The following is a 22,367-nucleotide window of genomic DNA, read 5'->3' on the forward strand; positions in this document are numbered from 1 at the left end:
GTCAATGGACATTTAGATTGTTTCCATGTCTTGGCTATTGTATATAGCGTTCCAATGAACACTGGAGTACATGTATCTTTTCAAGTCACAGTTTTCTCTGGAGAGCTGCCCAGGAGTGAGATTGCTGGATGAAATCGTAATTCCATTTTTAGTTTTGTGAGGCATCTCCATACTGTTTTCCACAGTGCTTGGACCAATTTACATTGCCACCAACAGTATAACAGGGTTCCCTTTTCTCCACGCCTTCTCCAGCACTTATTGTTTATAGATTTTTTTTGAGGATGGCCATTCTGGCTGGTGTAAGGTGGTACCTCATAGTGGTTTTGATTTGCATCTCTAAAAATTAGTGATGTTGAATATTTTTTCATGTGTTTTTTGGCCATCTGTATGTCTTTTTCTCCCCCAGTGTATTTTATTTATTCATTTTTTATTACTCAAATGAATTTATCACATCTATAGTTGTATAATGATCATAACAATCTGATTTCACAGGATTTCCATCCCATAGCCCAAGCACATCCCCCCACTCCCCAAACTGTCTCCTCCAGAGATGGTAAGTTTTTCAGTGTCTATGAGTCAGCATCTGTTCTGCAAAGAAGTTCCGTCTGTCCTTTCTTCAGATTCCACATGTCAGTGAAAGCATTGGATGTTGGTGTCTCATTGTATGGCTGACTTCACTCAGCATGATCATTTCTAGGTCCATCCATGTTGCTAAAAATGCCCTTATTTCGTTCATTTTAATGGCTGAGTAATATTCCATTGTGTATATGTACTACATCTTCTAGATCCACTCCTCCGTCGATGGACATTTAGGTGGTTTCCATGTCTTGGCTATTGTAAATAGTGCTGCAATGAACAATGGAGTACGTGTGTCTTTGTGAGTCGTGCTTTTCTCTGGATAGATGCCCAGAAGTGGGATTGCTGGATCAACTGGTAGTTCTGTTTAGTTTTCTGAGGCACCTCCATACTGTTTTCCACAGTGGTTGCACCAATTTACAATCCCACCAGCAGTGCACTAGGGTTCCTTTTCCTCCACATCCTCTCCAGCATTTCTTGTTTGTAGACTTTTTGATGATGGCCATTCTGGCTGATGTGAGGTGGTACCTCATGGTGGTTTTAATTTGCATTTCTCTAATAATGAGTGATGTTGAACATCTTTTCATGTGTTTTTGGCCATCTGTATGTCTTCTTGGGAGAACTGTCTATTTAGATCTTCTGACCATTTCTTGATGGGGTTGTTTGGGTTTCTTTTTTTCTTTTTTTCTTTTTTTTTTTTAGTATAGAGCTGCAGAAGGTGTTTATAAATTTTGGAGATGAATCCCTTGTCAGCTGATTCATTTGCAAAGATTTTCTCCCATTCTGTGGGTTGTCTCTTTGATTTGTTTAGGATATCTTTTGTTGTGCAGAAACTTTTTTTTTGTCTTTTTGCCATTTCTTGGGCTGCTCCCGTGGCATATGGAGGCTCCCAGGCTAGGGGTCAAATTGGAGCTGTAGCCTCCAGCCTACGCCAGAGCCACAGCAATGCGGGATCCAAGCCGAGTCTGCAACCTACACCACAGCTCACAGCAACACTGGATCCTTAACCCATTGAGCAAGGCCAGGGATCAAACCCACAACCTCATGGTTCCTAGTCGGATTTGTTAACCACTGAGCCACGATGGAAACTCCTGTTGTGCAGAAACTTTTAAGTCCCATTTGTTTATTTTTGTTTTTATTGTCATTATTCTAAAGGTGGATCTGAGAAGATATTGCTGTGGGTTATGTTGGAGAGTATTTGGCCTATGTTTTCCTCCAAGAGTTTTACAGTATCCAGTCTTACATTTAGGTCTTTAATCCATTTTGAGTTTATTTTTGTGTGTGGTGTTAGGAAGTATTCTAATTTCATTATTTTATTGAACAGGCTGTCTTTTCTCCATTGTATATTCTTGCCTCCTTTGTCATAGATTAGTTGATGTAGGTGCATGGGTTTAATTCTGGGCTTTCTATCTTGTTCCACTGATCTATATTTCTGTCTTTGTGCCAGTACCATATGGTTTTGATGACTGTTGCTTTGTAGTATAGTGTGAAGTAAGGGAGTCTGATTCCTCCAGCTCCATTTTTCTTTCTCAGGATGGCTTTGGCTATTCTGGGTCTTTTGTGCTTCCACACAAAGTTTAAAATATTTTGTTCAAGTTCTGTGAGTGCGGGGAGCCGAGAAAATGCAGGGACTCAAAACAAGGACCTTGCCTGATGGCAGAAAAACCTGAAGGCAGGTTCCTAACCAAGGAAGGGAGCTCACCTGAATGGTACATGCCGAAGGTGGGCCTCTGGACAGGATAAAAGCCTGCCTGGATGGTATATGCCGAAGGTGGGCTTCTGGTCAGGATGAAAGCCTGCCTGCAAGGTACAAGTTGAGGACAGGCCTCAAGTTACACAGCTCTCATTTTGATGTTGATGGGGAAGAATTGGAGCTTTCCTAGGAAAACAATTTCCATGTTTGCACTGGAGAACATGGATTGTTTCTCGGGTGACCTAGCCTTTCCAGTTGTTTTATTTGTTATTCAGTTTTCCTCAGTCTTTCCTGATTATTTCCTTATTGTTCTTATTTTCCATTCCTATTTTCCTGTGGTGATTTGTGATTTAACAAAGTTATAACAATAATATAATGAGAATCTCATCCTGAAGGACTTTCCCCTATTTGAAGCCAACTTAGTTAAAACATAGTGTTTATCTATTAACTAGTTATATAGTAAACTTTAGAGTTAGGATTTTAATGAGATCCATAGAAGTTAGCCATATGTTATCCAAAAAACCTAGCTGTGAGTTTTGTCTTTGATTTTAAAAGCTTTTAAGTGGTAGCTAGTTTAAGTTGGTTTATATTTACTTCACTATCTCCTTGCCATAACGCTTTGAAGATAAGCACCAGCCTACAAACAAGGTTTGTGAATGCCAAATTCTTGTGTCTATGGCCTCTTCAAAGTACTCACTAAGTTTCGTTAAGATAGAGATCTTAAAACATGATGTATAGCTACTATACCATGTAATAGTTAACCAATGTACTTTTAACACTGTGATGTAATCTGTAGCAAAAAGCTATCTATATAATCAACCACTTACGCCAATAAAATTTGAGCAGTCTAGCGCCCTGAAAGAAGGGACAAAGAGGCTGTCTCCATTGCAAAAGCCGACGTCCGTCTCTCTTGTTTGGGAAAAAGTGCACACTCCCTGGCCGCCAGAGCTGGCCTCCGGCAACATGTGAGAAATGTCCTTGGTAATTTGATACAGATTGCATTGAATCTGTAAATTGCCTTGGGTAGTATAGTCACTTTGGCAATATTGACTCTTCCAATCCAAGAGCATGGTATGTCTTTCCATCTATTTGTGTCATCTTTGATTTCTTTCATCATCTTATAGTTTTCAGAGTACAGGTCTTTTGTCTCTTTAGGTAGGTTTACTCCTAAGTATTTTACTCTTTTTGATGAGATGGTAAATGAGATCATTCCCCTAATTTCTCTTTCTGATCTTTTGTTGTTCGAATATAGAAATGCCATCAATTTCTGGGTATTAATTTTGTATCCTGTGACTTTGCCAAATTCATTGATGAGCTCTAACAGTTTTCTGGTAGAGTCTTTAGGATTGTCTAGGTATAGTATCAAGTCATCTGCAAATAGTGATAGTTTTACTGCTTCCTTTCCAATTCAGATTCCTTTTCTTTCTTCTTCTTCTCTGATTGCCATGGCTAGGACCTCCAAAACTATGTTGAATAGTTGTGGCGAGAATGGTCATCCTTGTCTTGTTCCTGAGCTCAGTGGGAATTCATTCAGCTTTTCACCACTGAGAATGATGTTAGCTGTGGGTTTGTCATATATGATATGGCCTTTGTTGTGTTGATAGGTTCCCATTATGCCCACTTTCTGAAAGGTTTTTATCAGAAATGGGTGTTGGATTTTGTCAAAGGCTTTTGCTGCATCTATTGAGAGAATCGCATGGTTTTTATTCTTCAGTTTGTTAATGTGGTGTACTGACTGATTCTCAAATATTGAGGAATCCTTGCATCTCTGGGATAAATCCCACTTGATCATGATGTGTAATCCTTTTAATGTACTGTTGGATCTGCTTTATTAGTACTTTATTGAAGATTTTTACATCTATGTTCATCAGTGAAAATTGGCCTCTAATTTGTGTGGGTGTGTGTGTGTGTGTGTTATCTTTGCCTGGTTTTGGTATCAGTGCGATGATGGCCTCATAGAATAAGTTTGGGAGTATCCCTTCCTCTGCAATTTTTTGAAATGGTTTCAGAAGGACAGGTGTTAGCTCTCCTCTAAATGTTTGTTTGATAGAATTCGCCTGTGAAGCCATCTGGTCCTGGACTTTGTGTTGGAAGTTTTTAAATCACACCTTCAATTTCAGTACTTGTGATTGGTCCGTTCATCTTGTCTATTTCATCTTGGTTTAGTCTTGGAAGATTGTACCTAAGCATTTGTCCATTTCTTCTAGCTTTTCTGTTTTATTGGTATATAGTTGCATGTAATAGTCTCTTATGATTCTTTGTATTTCTGGGATGCCACTGTAACTTCTCCTTTTTCATTTCTAATTTTATTGATTCGAGTCCTCTCTCTTTTCTTGGCAAGTCTGGCTAAGGGTTTATCAATTTTATATGTCTTTTCAAATTTTATTTTCATTTATCTTTTCTATGGTTTTCCTAGTGTCTGTTTCATTGATTCATAAAATCAAATCTTTATGATTTCTTTCCTCCTGCTAACTTTAGGTCTTGTCAGTTCTATTCTCTCTAGCTGCTTTAGATGTAAACATAGGTTATTTACCTGAGCTTTTTCTTATTGCCTGAGGTAGGTTTGTATTGCTATAAAATGTCCTCTTAGAACTGCTTTTGCTGTATCCCATAGATTTTGGACTGTTGTATATTTGGTGTCATTTGCTTCTAGGTGTTTTTTAATTTCCTCTTTGATTTCTTCAGTGATCCATTGGTTGTTTAGCAGCACATTGTTTAGTCTCCATGTGTTCATGTTTTTTGCAGTTTTTTCTTGTTGTTGATTTCCAGTTGTAAAGTGTTGTCGTCAGAAAAGATGCTTGATATGATTTCAGTTTTCTTAAAGTTACCAAGGCTTGATTTGTGGTCAAGAATGTGATCAATCCTAGAGAATGTTCCATGTGCACCTGAGAAGAATGTGTACTCTGTTGCTTTTGAATGGAATGTCGTATAAATATCTATTAAGTCCATCTGGTCTAATGCTTCATTTAAGGCCTGTATTTCCTTATTGATTTTCTGTCTGGATAACCTGTCCATTGCTCTAAGTGGAGTGTTAAAGTCCCCCACTATTATTGTGTTACTGTCAATTTCTCCTTTTAAGGTTGTTAGCAGTTGTCTTATATATTGAGGTGATCCTCTCTTGGGTGCATATATATTTACAATTGTTAAATCTTCTTCTTGGATTGATCCTTTGATCATTATGTAATGACCTTCCTTGTCTCTTATAATATTCTTTATTTTAAGGTCTATTTTGTCTGTTAGGAGTATTGCTACTCCAGTTTTCTTTTGATTTCCATTTGCATGGAATATTTTCTTCCATCCTCTCACTTTCAATTTGTATGTGTCCCTAGAAGTGAAGTAGGTCTCTTGAAGACAGCATATATGTGGGTCTTGTTTTTGTATCCATTCAGCCAGCCTATGTCTTTAAGTCAGGGCATTTAGTCCATTAACATTTAAGGTAATTATTGATATGTATGCTATCACTGCCATTTTATTAACTGCTTTGGATTTGTTTTTGTTGCTTTTTTTCTTCCCTTCTTCTCTCGTTCTCTCCTCTTGTGGTTTAATGACCATCTTTAGTATTGTATTTGAGTTGATTTTTCTTATCTGTGTATATACATCCATTATATATTTTTGGCTTGCAGTTACCCTAAAGTTTTCATATAAGAACCTATGTATATATATATTAGATTGTTTTAAGTTGTTGGTCTCTTAATTGCAAGTTCATCTCCCGTGTCTTGCTTTTGTACCCTCCTCTTCTCATGATGTCTGATTTGCATAGCATGTTCATGTGTGGATGATTTCCTACATTTACTATGTATATGCCTTTACTGGTGAGCCTTGGCATTTATAGTATTTTTGTTTCTAGTTGTGGATTTTCTTTTCTGCCTAGAGAAGTTCTTTAGTATTTATTGTAAAGCTGGTTTAGTGTTGCTGAATTCTCTTAGCTTTTGCTTATCTGTGAAGGTTTTGATTTCTACTTCAAATCTGAATGAGAGCTTTGCTGGGTAAAGTAATTTTGGTTGGAGGTTTTTGCCCTTTCATCACCTTAAGTGTATCCTGCCAATCCCTTCTGGCCTGCAGAGTTTCTGCTGAAAAATCTGCTGATAAGCTTATCGGGGTTCCCTTCTATGTTATTTGTTTCTTTTCTTTTCCCTAGCTGCTTTCAAGATTTTCTCTTTGTCTTTAAATTTGGTCAGTTTGATTAGTATGTGTCTCAGTGTATTCCTCCTTGGGTTTATTTTATATGGTACTTGTTGTGCTTCCTGGATTTGAGTGAGTGGATTCTTTCCCATGTTAGGGAAGTTTTTGGCTATTATCTCTTGGAATATTTTTTCTGTCCCCTTCTCCCTCTCTTCTCCTTCTGGCACCCCTATAATATGGATGTTGATGCTTTTAATGTTGTCCCAGAGTTCTCTGAGATTCTCTTCATTTCTTTTCAATCTTTCTTCTCTTTTCTGTTCTGCATCAGTGAGTTCCACTAATCTGTCCTCCACCTTACTTATTCGTTCTTCTGCCTCCTGTATTCTGCTGTTGCCAGCTTTCAATGAATTTTTTTCAGCTATTGTATTTTGCATCTCTTTTTGCTTAAGATTTAAATCTTGTATTTCTTTGCTTGGTGTTTCCTGTAAATGATCCATCTTTGTCTCCAGTTTATTTCCAATGTCCTGCATCATCTTTAGCATCATCAGTCTAAAGTCTTTTTCCTAGAGGCTGATAATCTCCAGATCACTTAGCTGATTTTCTGGGTTTTTTTTTTTTTTCTTTTTTTTCTTTCTCCCTATCTGCATGATAGCTCTCTGCCTTTTCATTTTTATAGGTTTTTGGAGTGGTCTCCTTTTTGCAGAAAACAAAGTTTCAGCCTCTCTTACTTCTGATGTCTGCCCCCCTTGTGGCTGAAGTTGATATGGGGGCTTGCTGTAGGCTTCCTGATGGGAGGGAGTGGTGGCTGCACACTGGTAGGTGGGACTGATTCCTATCCCTCTGGTCGGTGGGGATTTGTCTCTGAGATTAGAGGTGGCTGTGTGCCTGGGAGGAGGGGTCTTTCAGCAGCCTGTTTACTGATGGGTGGAGCTGTGATCCCACCTGGATTACTGTTTGGCCTGGGGCTTCTCAGCACTGATGGGTGGGGCCAGATTTTCCCAAAATGGCCACCTCTACAGGAACACATGCTGATGAACATTCCTGATAGCTTTGCCTCCAATGTCCTTCTCCCACAAGGAGCCACAGTCACCCCGTTTTCCGAGGAGATCCTCCAAGAACTACAGTTAGGTCCAACCCAGACTCCTATGGAGCCTCTGCTTTGCCCTGCAACCCAGTACACATGAAAGCTTGAGTGCACCTTTCAAGAATGGGGTCTCCATTTCCCCCATTCCAATAGAGCTCCTGTACACAAGCCCCACTGGCCTTCACTGCCAGATGCTCTGGAGGATCTTTCTCCCAAAACCAGATCCCCAGGCATCAGGACCTGAAGTGGGGCTCAGAACTCTCACTCCTGTAGGTGAGTCTCTGTGATACAGTTACTTTCCAGTCTGTGGGCTTCCCACTCAGTAGGTATGGGGTTGCTTATATCGCATAATCGCCCCTCCTACCTCTTGATGTGGCCTCCTCTTTGTCTTCTGGAGTATAATATCTTTTTGAAAGTTTCAAGTCCATTTGGTTGAAGGTTGTTCAGCATTTGTTTATAATTTCATCGTTTTTGTGAGAGAAGTTGAGCACCAGTCTTTCTATTCCACCATCTTAATCCCATCTCCGGTAACCATACGTTTGTTTTCAAAGTCTGTGAGTCTGTTCGCCAGTATTTTCAAATTCTGTATTTACATATCTCTAGACTAGAAGTCAGGGGAAAAAGAATATAGGAAAGGATAAAATAAAGGGTCCTCTCTAATAAGACAGACAAGCAGTGAGAAGGAGTTAAAAAGCATAAGAATATTTGTTAGAGGATAAGTAATTGTGTCTTAAAAAACATAACCCAATGCTACCTATTAAAAAAGTTCATTGAGAAACTAAATGACCCTAAAAATTTACTATGAGAAATTCTGCAACGAAAAGCAACCCTCACTCCCCCCTATTAAGGCTGAAAGAAAAGAGAAATCTAAGTAGAGAGAATAAATCCCATGGCAGGAGTGGGGGGAACCTGGCCCTCTCTATCAAGAAAAAAAATCTCCATCCATTCTTGGAGAAATTCCAACAGAGAAGACAAATGAAAATGAGTACACATAAGTACACATTCTAAACACTTAGAAATCTAAGGGAAATTTCCATTTTATTCTTCCTTTCACAAATCCTGCTGTGTTGCTAATATTTGTCTTTAAGGAAGCTCTTTTTCATATTCTTTTTTTGTCTGATTATTCTTCCTTTCTTAATGTATTTTATTGCTTTATATGTAAAACAGCTTTGCCAGTCTATAATATAGTTTTTATTTTTACTTTCCAGGGCAACTGCACCGCAGTACCTTTCTTTAGTTTCTGACTGATCATCATTTATCTTTGCACATCCACTTCAAGTCTAGTTTCATCACACTTGCAACTGGCTGTTTCCACTCTGAACCCACAAAGGACAAAAAAGAATCACATCCATGTATCTGAAGTCAGATAATCTTGACCTACACAAGCAGATATAGTGATAAAAATGTCTATCATTCTTATTAGAAAAATACTGTAAGAAAAGAAAACTACAGGGCAATATTCCTGATGAACACAGACATAAAAATCCTCACAATATTGAGGAAGCTAAATTCAACAAGACATTCAGAAGGATCATACACCATGATCAAGTAGGATTTATTCCTAAGATGCAAGAATGGTTCAACATATGCAAAATCAATGCGATGCACATTAACAAAATGAAGGATAAAAATCACATAATCATCTCAATAGATGCAGAAAAAGCATCTAACAAAATTCAACATCCTTTTATGGTTTTAAAAGAAAAAAACCTTTAAAAATTAGGTATAGGAGTTCAGTGGTTAACAAATCCGACTAGGAACCATGAGGTCACAGGTTCAATCCCTGGCCTCGCTCAGTAGGTTAAGGATCTGGCATTGCCGTGAGCTGTGGTGTAGCTTGAAGATGCCACTCAGATCCTGCATTGCTGTGGCTCTGGTATAGGCCAGTGGCTACACCTCTGATTAGACCCCTAGCCTGGGAACCTCCATATGCCGTGGGCACAGCCCTAGAAAAGGCAAAATGACAAAACAAAACAAACAGAATATCCATACTACCCAAAGCAATATACCCCAAAATGTCCATACTACCCAAAGTAATTTCTGTCAAAATCCCAGTGTGGCGTTCCTGTCGTGGCACAGTGGTTGACAAATCCGATTGGGAACCATGAGGTTGTGGGTTCGATCCCTGCCCTTGCTCAGTGGGTTAATGATTCAGCGTTGCCGTGAGCCGTGGTGTAGGTCACAGATGTGGCTGGGATCCCGTGTTGCTGTGGCTCTGGCATAGGCTGGCAGCTGCAGCTCCGATTGAACCCCTAGCCTGGGAACCTCCATATGCCGCAGGAGCGGCCCAAGAAATGGCAAAAAGACCAAAAAAAAAAATTTCCAGTGTCATTTTTTTATAGAAATTTAATTATCTTAAAATTTGAATGGAATCAAAAAAGACCCCAAATAGTTAAATCAATCTTGAGAAAAAAGAACAAACCTGGAAGCATCACACTTCCTGACTTCAAATCATATTATAAAGCTACAGTCACTAAGACACTATGGTATCAGCATAAAAACAGATACATAGATCAATGGAATCAGAGAGAGAGAAGCCAAAAATGAAGCCATACGTATATGATCAATTACTTTTAAACAAAGGAGCCAAGAATATACAATAGGAACAAGACAGTTTCTTCAGTAAATAGTGTTGGGAAAACTGGATATCCATATAGAAAAAAATGAAAGAGGACACCTCACACCATACAAAAAAATAAGCTCAAAATGGATTAAAGACTTAAATGTAAGACCTGAAGCCATAACACTCCCAGAAGAAAACACGGGTAAGCTCCTTAATACTGACCTTGATAATGATTTGGGGGAAGTGTTACCAAAAGCAAAGGCAACAAAAGCAAAAACAAACATATGAATTACATCAAATGAAAGCCTCTGCACAGCAAAGAAAATCATCAACAAATGATATAGCAACCTATGAAATGGGAGAAATTATTTTTGCAAGCCATATAACTGATAAGGGGTCAATATCCAAAATACACTCAGCCCTCAGTACCTGCAGATTCAACCAACTGTAAATTGAAAATATTTGGGGGGGGAAATTCCAAAAGTTCCAAAAAGCAAAATTTGACAACTATTCACATCGTATCTACATTGTATTACACAGCATTTACACTGTATTAAGTATAAGCAACCTAGAGATGATTTAAAGTATACAGGAAGACATGCATATGTTAATGCAAATATTATGCCATTTTATGCAAGGGACTTGAGCATCCTCAGATTTTGGTATCCTTGGTGGGGGTGGGGAGGGTCGGTGGGGATCCTTTAACTCACTGCACCAAGCCAGGAATCAAACCCACATCTCCCCAGCAACCCCAGCCTCTGCAGTCGGATTCTTAACCCACTGTACCACAGCAGCAACTCTCTAAAATCATTTTTTTTAATATGGCTAAGCCTCTCAATTAGTCCTTAAAGTTGAAGGGGATACCACTGATGAATAGCATGCAGGAGCAAATACATGACTGATTTCCCACAGACAGCCTTTCCTATCTTTACTCATGAAAAAGAAGATTCTTTGGTTGGTGGACTGTAGCCTTCACAATGGAAGTCTCAAGCATGGGCAACTAAAATGGCAAAATATAAATTCAGAATGTTTTCCAGGCTTTCCTAATGACTTAATATTTGCTCTTTTGATAGCTTCTTGGCTGGTTTTCCACTTAAAAATGGCATGGCCCACGTATGTCCCAGTGTTCTCATTATACTACAATGTAAGCATATTAAATAGTATTATAATAATTTTTTTAATGAAGAGATTTAAATGACATGAGGGGAGAGGTATACCAAAGTAAGCTAAGTAAGTTTCTTTAAAAATCTTCTTTAATGGCCAACAAACACATGAAAAAATGCTCAACATCGCTGATTATAAGAGAAATGCAAATCAAAACTACCATGAGATACCACCTCACACCAGTCAGAATGGCCATCATTCATAAATCTACAAATAACAAGTGCCGAAGGGGGTGTGGAAAAAAGGGAACCCTCCTGCACTCTTGGTGGGAATGTAAACTGGTACAGCCACTATGGAGAACAGTTTGGAGATACCTTAGAAATCTATACATAGAACTTCCATATGACACCGCAATCCCACTCTTGGGCATCTATCCGGACAAAACTCTACTGAAAAGAGACACATGCACCCGCATGTTCATTGCAGCACTATTCACAATAGCCAGGACATGGAAACAACCCAAATGTCCATCGACAGATGACTGGATTAGGAAGAAGTGGTATATATACACAATGGAATACTACTCAGCCATAAAAAAGAATGCCATAATGCCATTTGCAGCAACATGGATGGAACTAGAGAATCTCATCCTGAGTGAAATGAGCCAGAAAGACAAAGACAAATACCATATGATATCACTTATAACTGGAATCTAATACCCAGCACAAATGAACATCTCCTCGGAAAAGAAAAGCATGGACTTGGAGAAGAGACTTGTGGCTGCCTGATGGGAGGGGGAGGGAGTGGGAGGGATCGGGAGCTTGGGCTTATCAGACACAACTTAGAATAGATTTACAAGGAGATCCTGCTGAATAGCATTGAGAACTATGTCTAGATACTCATGTTGCAACAGAAGAAAGGGTGGGGGAAAAAATGTAATTGTAATGTATACATGTAAGAATAACCTGACCCCCTTGCTGTACAGTGGGAAAATAAAAAAATATATTAAAAAAAAATCTTCTTTAACATAGTTAATAAAGTTATTTCATCTCTTCTTTTACAATTGCTCAGATTCTATTAAGTAACTAAATGCTGTTAAAAGAAAAACCTTGGAGTTCCCGTCGTGGCTCAGTGGTTAATGAATCCGACTAGGAACCATGAGGTTGCAGGTTTGATCCCTGGCCTTGCTCAGTGGGTTAAGGATCCAGCATTGCCGTGAGCTGTGGTGTAGGTTGCAGATGCCACTCAGATTCTGCATTGCTGTGGCTCTGGTATAGGCCAGTGGCTACAGCTCTGATTAGACCCCTAGCCTGGGAACCTCCATGTGCCACAGGAGAGGCCCAAGAAATGGCAAAAAAAAAAACAAAACAAAAAAAAAAACAAACACACACACACAAAAAAAAAGGGGGAAAGAAAAGAAAAACCTAGCATTTCACTATAATAAAAATGTAATTTCTTGGAGTTCCCGACGTGGCGCAGTGGTTAACGAATCCGACTAGGAACCATGAGGTTGCGGGTTCGATCCCTGCCCTTGCTCAGTTGACGATCCAGCATTGCCGTGAGCTGTGGTGTAGGTTGCAGACGCGGCTCGGATCCCACGTTGCTGTGGCTCTGGTGTAGGCTGGTGGCTACGGCTCTGATTAGACCCCTAGCCTTGGAATCTCCATATGCCGCAGAAGCAGCCCAAGAAATAGCAAAAAAAAAAATGTAATTTCTTAAAATGTCATCTATTCAAATTGTCTCTAACAGCATCAAAACAAAATACCTTTTAAAACAGAACAAAGATGTACCTATTATGTCTTACAGATCTTTTCAATACATTAACCTAATTCAATCTTTGAGACTATTAATTCTTTCCATAAGAAAAGAACATGTCTCAATGACATTAATCAGTGGCTAAACTTAATCTGACTCAATAGCTCCCATTTAACTGAGTGCTGGTGAGATCTCCATGGGGCTGGCTAGTTGGTGTACCAAAAAGTCTTTGGGGGACTCTATACGCTTGTTGTTCCCATTCCAATTCCCACTTCTTCTCCATTCATTAGAATATACCTCTTCTAAAGAATGCCTTAAAACCTAATTTTCCATTATACTGATCACAAAACCCTTTTGCTGGCAGCATCCTGATCCTTTGAGAAATACAAAAACTATACCATATTGTACCCATATTGGCTTGGAAAGAGAAAAGAAAGAGAGGGAGAGAGAAAGAAAAGGAAGCAGAAAGGAAGGAAAGAAAAATTTTAAAGTTCTTAAAATCCAATTCAGTCAAGAGGGAAATGTGGGTGATAATACATGTACAGAACAAAAATGTAAGGATTTTTCTACATTCTTTAATTACTTTAAATTATTTTTTAAATTTATTTTTGGTCCTTTTAGGGCGTACCCATGGCATATGACAAATTTCCAGGCTAGGGGTTGAATTGGAGCTGTAGCTGCTAACCTACACCACAGCCACACCAAGGCAGGATCTGAGCCACATCTGTGACCTACACCACAGCTCATGGCAACGTGGAATCCTTAACCCACTGAGCAAAGCCAGGGTTCGAACTAGTGTCCTTATGGATACTAGCCAAGTTTGTTACTGCTGAGCCACAATGGGAACTCCTTAATTTTAATTTTTAAAGCAGATTTACTGTTCTGTTATATATTAAATGGAGAAAATATGACTTCAGATTTTAAAATAAAGAGTAAAGGAAATTAAAACTCTTCCTTCCTAGGAGACAAAATCAATTATTCTTTCAAATTGCTACTCATAAAAAAATGTTTCTTTCTTTCAGAAACAGTGTAATGACATGATCATATAATTTTGATTAACCCAGTGGAAAACCACTCAGAAACATTTTCATTTTACTGTATACTGAAATATTGAGTAAATCTTCATATTTCTTAAATCTGAAACACAGCAGAATTTAGCCATCCCCTCTAATAAGTGCTATGCTACTCTTCATGGTAAATAACAAGAGACAGTAAAACTGTCATGTTCCTTGCTGGAAGAAAAAAATTTCTATAGTAAAAACAAGATAATAAAAATCAAGCTCTATGGCGCCATCTTTTGGATGGTTGAAGTTTTCTTACAATCCTTTCTTAATATAAGAACAATTTACTGATCAGAATCAAGATAAAGACAAGAGACAAAACTATTTGTCTACTTTTTCTTAAGCTTGAGAGCATGTCGTCTCCTAATGGGTTGTCTTTCCTACGTTATTGGAGCCAAATCATAGAATGCCCAATGGTTTTTGTTTATTTTCATTTTTTCCCGGTTCCTTTCACATTCACAGGGGGCTCTTCCTTCAATGGTTTAGATATTTTCTTTCCCCTTGTTCCACATAATTTTTTCAAGTTGCTCTTATTTTTCCCATCTTAACACTTCCTTGACAAAGAAAGTGCAATCAACTCATGCTCAGTACCTGCCACAAGCAGAGAGGTATAGCTTGCCCTTGATGCACTTTCCAACCATAGCTGCTAGGGGATACTCTTTTCCCAAGATGACACGCAAGATCTAAGCAATTCTAAGTGCCCCAAAGACTTCATCTTGTGTGTGGTTTTCCTACAAAGATGGGAGTTCTTGTACTCCCAGTAACTAAACCTTCCAAACACTTAACAGGTTCAATCTTTGAAATTCCACTCTTTGGCTTCCTACTACCTCCTTAAATCTTTTCCTGCCATGAAGACCCATTCTGACGTCTTTAAAAAAGGCTCGTCTTTGCCAATGCCATAAATTTTAACACTTTCTGTATTTCATATTTTCTCCCACTCCTTATCAAGTTACTCAAGACCGGTGACATTTACGACTTAGTATTTTTGTATCTGTGCTATTAAAAAGATTTGTCAACTGATAGAAACACACTTGCAGAGAACGTCATAAAGAATCCAAACCCTTTCACTAAGGTTAAATTTTGTGCAGTCAATATAATTTTGGCAACCACATCCCCACTATCCAGAGTCTAATAAAATAACTCAACATTCCCATTTCTCTTCTGAAGCTATTGAAAGCAATCATTCTATTAAGTGGAAAAAGGACTCTACAAAGGGAGAAAAAAAAAAAAAGACCCCGTTTTGTTAGTTAAGAAAGCTTATTAGGAGTTCCCATCGTGGCTCAGTGGTTACGAACCTGACTAGTATCCATGAGGATACAAGTTTGATCCCAGGCCTCACTAAGTGGGTTAAGGATCTGGCGTTGCTGTGAGCTGTGGTGTAGGTTGCAGACATGGCTCGGATCTGTCATTGCTGTGGCTATGACAGGCCAGCAGCTGCAGATCCAATTCAAACCCTAGCCTGGGAACTTCCATATGCTGCAAATGCAACCCTAAAAAGCAAAGCAAAAAAAAAAAAAAAAAAAAAAAAAAAAAGAAAAGAAGAAAGAAAACTTACTAATTCAAGAATCTGAAATAGTATGTAACAAACATAATTAAGAAGGTGTTCTTTTGCGGAAAGCAAGTATTAATATCCCAAACCTGCAAGGCTCCAAACACAATTTTGTTTCAACAAGTTCTATTATATTACACTCATCATCTCACTTCTCTTTAATAATTAACTTATGTTTAATAATTAACTCATTTTTAATACAACTCACATAACAATGATGACAGTAAACAGTGTACTTACCCCACCCATTGTTATTCCATGAATAAGTGCAATATATGGTTTCAGGCAAGAATCTAAAAGAAATATAGCTGTAATTAGTTACAACGTTTAAAATACATTTGCTTCTTCCAAAAAAATCCCATGCTACATGAACTGAGTATTTTTTCCTAAGAAATTTTTGCAAGAAATATCAAAGTGGACTAAACATATGGCTTATAAAATATGCTCTTTTTAAAATGTCAATCCATATTCAATCCTGATATCTATTAATTATTAAATAACTCAATGCTTCAATTTGAAACAAATGAAACTCTTCAATAACCCAGCTATTAAGGAAAACAACATTTGCCTTACAAGCCACTGATGTTTATGTAACACAATCATATTTTAAAGAACATAATTTGTTTTCTATGCATCCAAAGAACTATCTGGATACAAAGTGTAGCATGTAGGAAAAAGGCCAGACTGGGAGTTAGAAAACCCAAATCCTAGTCTCAGCTTTGTCATTAACTGGCCATTAAACTATATTCAATATATATACTGGAATTAGATACTTATATACTGAAAACTCAATATATGTATAATGGTATTAGGTGTACATATATATTTATGCTTATATATACACGAGTTATATGTATGTACATATATCATGTACATGACACATGGTTAAGTTTCTTCATTTTTGAAGAAACTTGCCTCAGAAGTCCCTTAAAGCTCAAAAATTCTGTAAACTTTTACTCTGTTCCTTTCCCTTTGTTTTTCCTTCCTCTGAGAGAGGAAGTTGCCAACAACATAGAAATATAAATCACTGTGCTAATACAGCTTGTTGCCAACAACTTCCCTACTAAGGACCAATATAAAATGCAGTTTTGATACATCTAGCAATTCTACAAATATTCACAATTTGCCTAATGAGTCACCAAAGCACAATTCTAAATTTCACATTTACAAGGACTTCCACAGCCCTCAATTTTTAACTATAATTCCCTAGACACAATGGAAACAGATTTCTCAATTGATTGGGATGGAGATACTAATGTACAGTTTCAGCTACAGAAATGTATGTTTTAGATACAAAATATCAGAAGCTAAGTGATGAAGTTCACAAAGCCAGAATCTAATTGTTAAATTCCTTAATGACTAAAATAGGTCATTGTAATGTACAGAAATTATATCTTGAAGGTTTTCTCTATATATATTAACATTGTTTCAAACCGCTTAGAGGTTTTCTCCCCACTTTAACTTAGTACAGAACTGCACTAATTTAGAAGCCAACAGCAAATGTAGTTATTTAGATTAAAATTAATCAAAATAAATTTTTTTGGCTTATCCTTTTTATTTTTTAAATTTTTATTATGATTAATTTACAATGTTCTGTTAATTTCTATTGTACAGCAAAGTGACCCAGTCATACATATATACATACATATATATACACACACACACATATATATATACACATTCTTTTTCTCACATTATCCTCCATCATGGTCCATTACAAGTTATTAGATATATAGTTCCCTGTGCTATACAGCAGGATCTCATTGCCCGTTCACTTCAAATAAAAGTTTTCATCTACTAACCCCAGATTCCCAATCCATCTCACTGCCTCCCCCTTCCCCCAGCAAACATGAGTGCCACATGTCCATGATCTTTTCTGTTTTGTAGATAGATCATTTGTACCATATTTTAGACTCCACATACAAGTGATGTCGTATGTTGTCTTTCTCTTTCTGACTTACTTCACTTAGTATGAGAATCTCTACTTCCATTCATGTTGCTGCAAATGGCATTATTTTGTCCTTTTTATGGCTGAGTAGTATTTCACTGCACCTATGTACCACATCTTCCTATATCCCATTCATTGGTCAATGAGCATTTTTAGGTTGCTTCCATGTCTTGGCTATTGTGAATAGTGCTGAGATGAATATATGGGTGCATATATCTTTTTCAAGGAAATTTTTGTCTGGATATGTGCCAAGGAGTGGGACTGCTGGGTCATATGGTAGTTTCTATATTTAGTTTTCTGAGGTGTTTTCCATAGTGGTTTTACCAATTTACATTCCCACCAACTGTGTACGAGGATACCCTTTCCTCCACACCCTCTCCAGCATTTGTCATTTGTTGACTTGTTAATGATGGCCATTCTGACTGGTGTGAGGTGGTACCTCATTGTAGTTTTCATTTGCATTTCTCTAATAATTAACGATATCGAGCATTTTTTCAGGTGCTTGCTAGCCATCTGCATGTCTTCTTTGGTGAAATGTCTATTTAGGTCTTCTGCCCATTTTTCAACTGGGTTGTTTGTTTGTTTTTTGTTCTTGAATTGTATGAGTTGTTTATATATTTTGGAGACTAAATCTTTGTCAGTTGAGTCATTTGCAAAAATTTTTCTCTAATTCTGTGGGCTTTTTTTTCATTTTTTAATGGTTTCCTTTGCTGTGCAGAAGCTTTTGAGTTTAATTAGGTCCCACTGGTTTGTGTCTTTATTGTCTTGTTTCTAGGAGGTGGATCAAACAAGATGTTGCTGTGATTTCTGCCAGTGTTCTGCCTGTTTTCCTCTAGGAATTTTATAGTATCTGGCCTTACATTTAGGTCTTTAAGCTATTTTGAGTTTATTTTTGTGTATGGTGTTAGACAATGTTCTAACTTCATTCTCTTACATGCAGTTGTTCAGTTCTCCCAGCACCATTTATTGAAAAGACTATCTTCTACTGTATGATCTTGCTTCCTCTGTCATAGATTAGTTGACCATAGGTGTTTGGGTTTATTTCTGGGCTTTCTATCTTGTTCCATTGATCTATATTGCTGTTTTTGTGCCAGAACCATGCTATCTTGATGACTGCAGCTTTGTAGTAGAGTCTAAAGTCAGGGAGCCTGATTCCTCCGGTTCCATTTTTTTTCTTTTCAATATTGCTTTGGCTATTGAAGGTCTTTCATGTTTCCAAACAAATTTTAAAATGTTTTGTTCTAGTTCCGTAAAGAATGTCATTGGAAATTTGATAGGGATTGCACTGAATCGGTAGATTGCCTTAAGTAGTATTGCTGTTTTGAATATATTAATTCTTCCAATCCAAGAGCATGGTATATTTTTCCATCTATTTTCGTCTTCTCTGATTCTTTGCATCAGTATCTTATAGTTTTCAGAGTATAAGTCTTTGGTCTCTTTAGGTAGGTTTATTCCTAGGTGTTTTATTCTTTTTGATGCAATGGTAAATGAGATTATTTCCCTCATTTCTCTTTCTGACATTTCATTGTTGATATATAGAAATGCAATTGATTTCTGTGTATTAATTTTGTATCCTGAGACTACCAAACTTATCCATGAGTTCTAACAGTTTTCTGGTAGTGTCTTTAGGATTTTCTAGGTATAGAATCATGTCATCTGCAAAATGGAATAGCTTTACTTCTTTTCCAATTTGGATTCCTTTTCTTTTTCTTCACTAATTGCCATGACTAGGACTTCCAAGACTATGGTGAATAACCATTGATGAAGAAGGCCTCCTTGTCTTGTTCCTGATCTCAGTGAATATGCTTTCAGGTTTTCACCATTGAGAATGACATCAGCTGTGGGTTCATCAAAAATGGCTTTTATTATATTAAGGTAGTTTCCCTCTATGCCCTCTCTGGAGAGTTTTTATTAGGAATGGGTGTTGAATTTTGTCAAAAGCTTCTTCTGCATCATCTCAAGATGATCATATGGTTTTTATTTTTCAGATTGTTGATGTAGTGTATCACATTGATAGATTTGTAGATATTGAAGAACACTTGCATTCCTAGGATAAATCCTACTTGATCATGGTGTATGATCATTTTAATGTATATTTGTATGTGGTTTGCTAATATTTTGTTGAGCATTGCTGCATCTATGTTCATCAGTGATATTGGCCTGTAATTTTATTTTTTTTGTGTGGTATCTTTGTCTAGTTTTGGTATCAGGGTAATGGTGGCTTCATAGAATAAGCTTGGGAGTGTTCCTTCCTCTGAAATTTTCTGGAAACATATCAGAAGAAGAAGTGTTAACTCTTCTCTGAATGTTTGGTAGAACACAGCTGTGAAACCATCAGGTCCTAGACTTTTGGTTTTTTTGCAAGTTTTTTAATCACGTTTTCTATTTCAGTTCTTGTGACGTCTCTCCATATTTTTTATTTCTTCCTGGTTCATTCTTGGTAGGTTGTACCTTTGTTCTTCCTGCCATTTCTTCTAGGTTGTCCATTTTATTGGCATACAGTTGCTCATAGTAGTCTCTCACAATCCTTTGTATTTCTGCAATGTCAGTTGCAACTTCTCCTTTTTCATTTCTAATTGTATTGATTTGAACCCTCTCCCTTTTTTTCTTGATGAGCCTGACTAATGGTTTATCAATTTTTACCAACTTTTGGTTTCAATGATCTTCTCAACTGTTTTGTCTCTGTTATTAATTTCTGCCCAAATCTTTATGATTTCTTTCCTTCTACTAATTTTGGACTTCATCTGTTCTTCCTTCTCTAGATGCTTTAAGGTGTAAGGTTAGGTTGTTTATTTGCATTTTTCTTCTTTCCTGAGATAAGACTGTATTGATATAAACTTCCCTCTCAGAACTGCTTCTGCTGTGTCCCATAGGTTTTGGATGTTGTATCTTCATGTCATTTGTCTCTGTGTATCTTTTAATTTCCTCTTTGATTTCTTCAATGATCCATTGATTGTTCAGTAGCATATTGTTTAGCTTCTAAGAATGTATGGTTTTTGCCTCTTTTCTTGCAGTTTTTTTCTAGTCTCGTAGCATTGTAATCAGAGAAAATGCTTAAAATAATTTCAATTTTTAAAAATTTATCAAGGCTTGATCTGTGGCCCAAGATGTGATCTATCCTGGAGAACCTCCCATGTGCACCTGAAAAGAAAGTGTATTCTGCTGCTTTGGAGTGAAAATTTCTATAGATATCAGTTGTCTGTTTGGTCTAGTGCATTACTTAAGGCCTGTGTTTCCTTGCTGATTTTCTGTCTGGATGATCTATCCATTGCTATAAGTGGGTGTTAAAGTCTCACACTATAATTGTGTTACTGTCAACTTCCCCTTTTATGGCTATTAGTAGTTGCCTTCTATATTGTACTGCTCCTATATTGGGTGCCTACATATTTAAAATTGTTATTTCTTCTTCTTGCATCAATCCTTTGATCATTATGTAATGTCCTTCTTTGCCTCCTGTGACCTTCTTTATTTTAAAATCTATTTTGTCTAGAGTTCCCATCATGGTGCAGTGGAAATGAATCTGACTAGGAACCATGAAGTTGCAGGTTCAATCCCTGGCCTTGCTCAGTGGGCTAAGGATCAGGTATTGCTGTGAGCTGTGGTGTAGGTTGCAGATGCAGCTCAGATCTGGTGTTGCTGTTGCTGTTGCTGTGGCTGTGGTGTAGGTCGGCAGCTGTAGCTTCAATTAGACCCCTAGTCTGAGAACTTTCATATGCCGTGGGTCCAGGCCTAAATAGCAAAATAAATAAATAAATAAATAAAAATCTATTTTGTCTGATATGAGTACTGCTACTCCTGCTTTTCTACAATTTCCATTTGCATGTAATATTTTATTCCATCCCCTCACTTTAAGTCTGTACGTGTCCAGAGATCTGAAGTGGGTACCCTGTAGAAAGTACATATATGGGTCTTGCTTTTGAATCAATTCAATTAGTCTTTTGCTTTTAGTTGGAGCATTTAATCCATTTACATTCAATGCAATTATGGTTAAGTATGTATTTATTGTCATTTACTTTAAAAGAATTATTTTTGGATTGCTATTTTGGATCTTTTGTCTTCCTTTTTTTTTTTTTTCATCTTTTCTTGTGATTTGCTGACCATGTTTACTGTTATGTTTTGCTTGGTTTTTCCTTTTTGTGTCTGTGACCATTAGTTATTTGACTAGTGGTTCCCCTTATATTTTGATATATCCATCTATATGTGTCCAGAATTGTTTTGTCCTGCTGCTCTCCTTAATTTCAAATGCATTTTCAATGTTCTGCATTTGTCCTCTCTTCTCATGCTTGCTAGATATCGTATTTGTCAATGGGTGATTTCCTACTTTTAAATTATCTTTGCCTTTACCAGTGAGCTTCTTCATTTTTAATATTCTCCTTTCAAATTGTCGCTTTTTCTTTTCTGCTTAGAGAAGTTCCTTTAGTAGTTGATGTAGAGCTGGTTTGGAGGTGCTGAATTCTCTTAGCTCTTGCTTGTCTGTGAAGCTTTTTCTCTCTCCATCAAATCTGAATGTGAAATTTGCTGGGTAGAGTATTCTTCATTATAGGTTCCTCCTCTTCATCACCTCAAATATATTTTGCCACTCTCTTCTGGCTTGTAGAGTTTCTCCTGAGATATGCTGTTATCCTTATGGGAATTCCCTTATATGTGATTTGTTGCTTCTCCCTTGCAGCTCTTAATATTTTTTTCTCTGAACTTAATTTTTGTCAGTTTGATTAGTATGTGTCTTGCTGTATTTCTTCCGCAGCTTACTGTGTATGGAATTCTCTGTGCTTCTTCCACTTGAGTGTTTCCTTTCCCATATTTGGGAAATTTTCAGTTACAAACTCTTCAAATATTTTCTCTGGCCCTTTTTCTCTCCCCTCCCCTTTTGAAACCTCCATTATGCGAATGTTGGTACATTTAATGTTGTCCC

At 37.4% G+C, this 22,367-nt stretch overlaps 1 protein-coding gene across 2 annotated transcripts in view; it reads right to left on the minus strand.

The window, feature by feature from the left end:
- Nucleotides 1-22,367, minus strand: part of HIBCH (3-hydroxyisobutyryl-CoA hydrolase) — a 143,873-nt gene that overhangs the window by 67,491 nt on the left and 54,015 nt on the right. For both annotated transcript variants that reach the window (XM_084999209.1, XM_084999210.1), the window contains exon 6: nt 15,748-15,800. In XM_084999209.1, coding sequence (XP_084855335.1) covers nt 15,748-15,800 — 53 coding nt within the window. The remainder of the gene's footprint in view (nt 1-15,747; nt 15,801-22,367) is intronic.

This window comes from Sus scrofa, chromosome 15, assembly GCF_054392235.1.
Source record: "Sus scrofa isolate SSC_HxYL_T2T_F1_AM1 chromosome 15, Sscrofa_HxYL_maternal_Yorkshire_Landrace_v2.0, whole genome shotgun sequence".
Lineage (NCBI taxonomy): Eukaryota > Metazoa > Chordata > Mammalia > Artiodactyla > Suidae > Sus > Sus scrofa.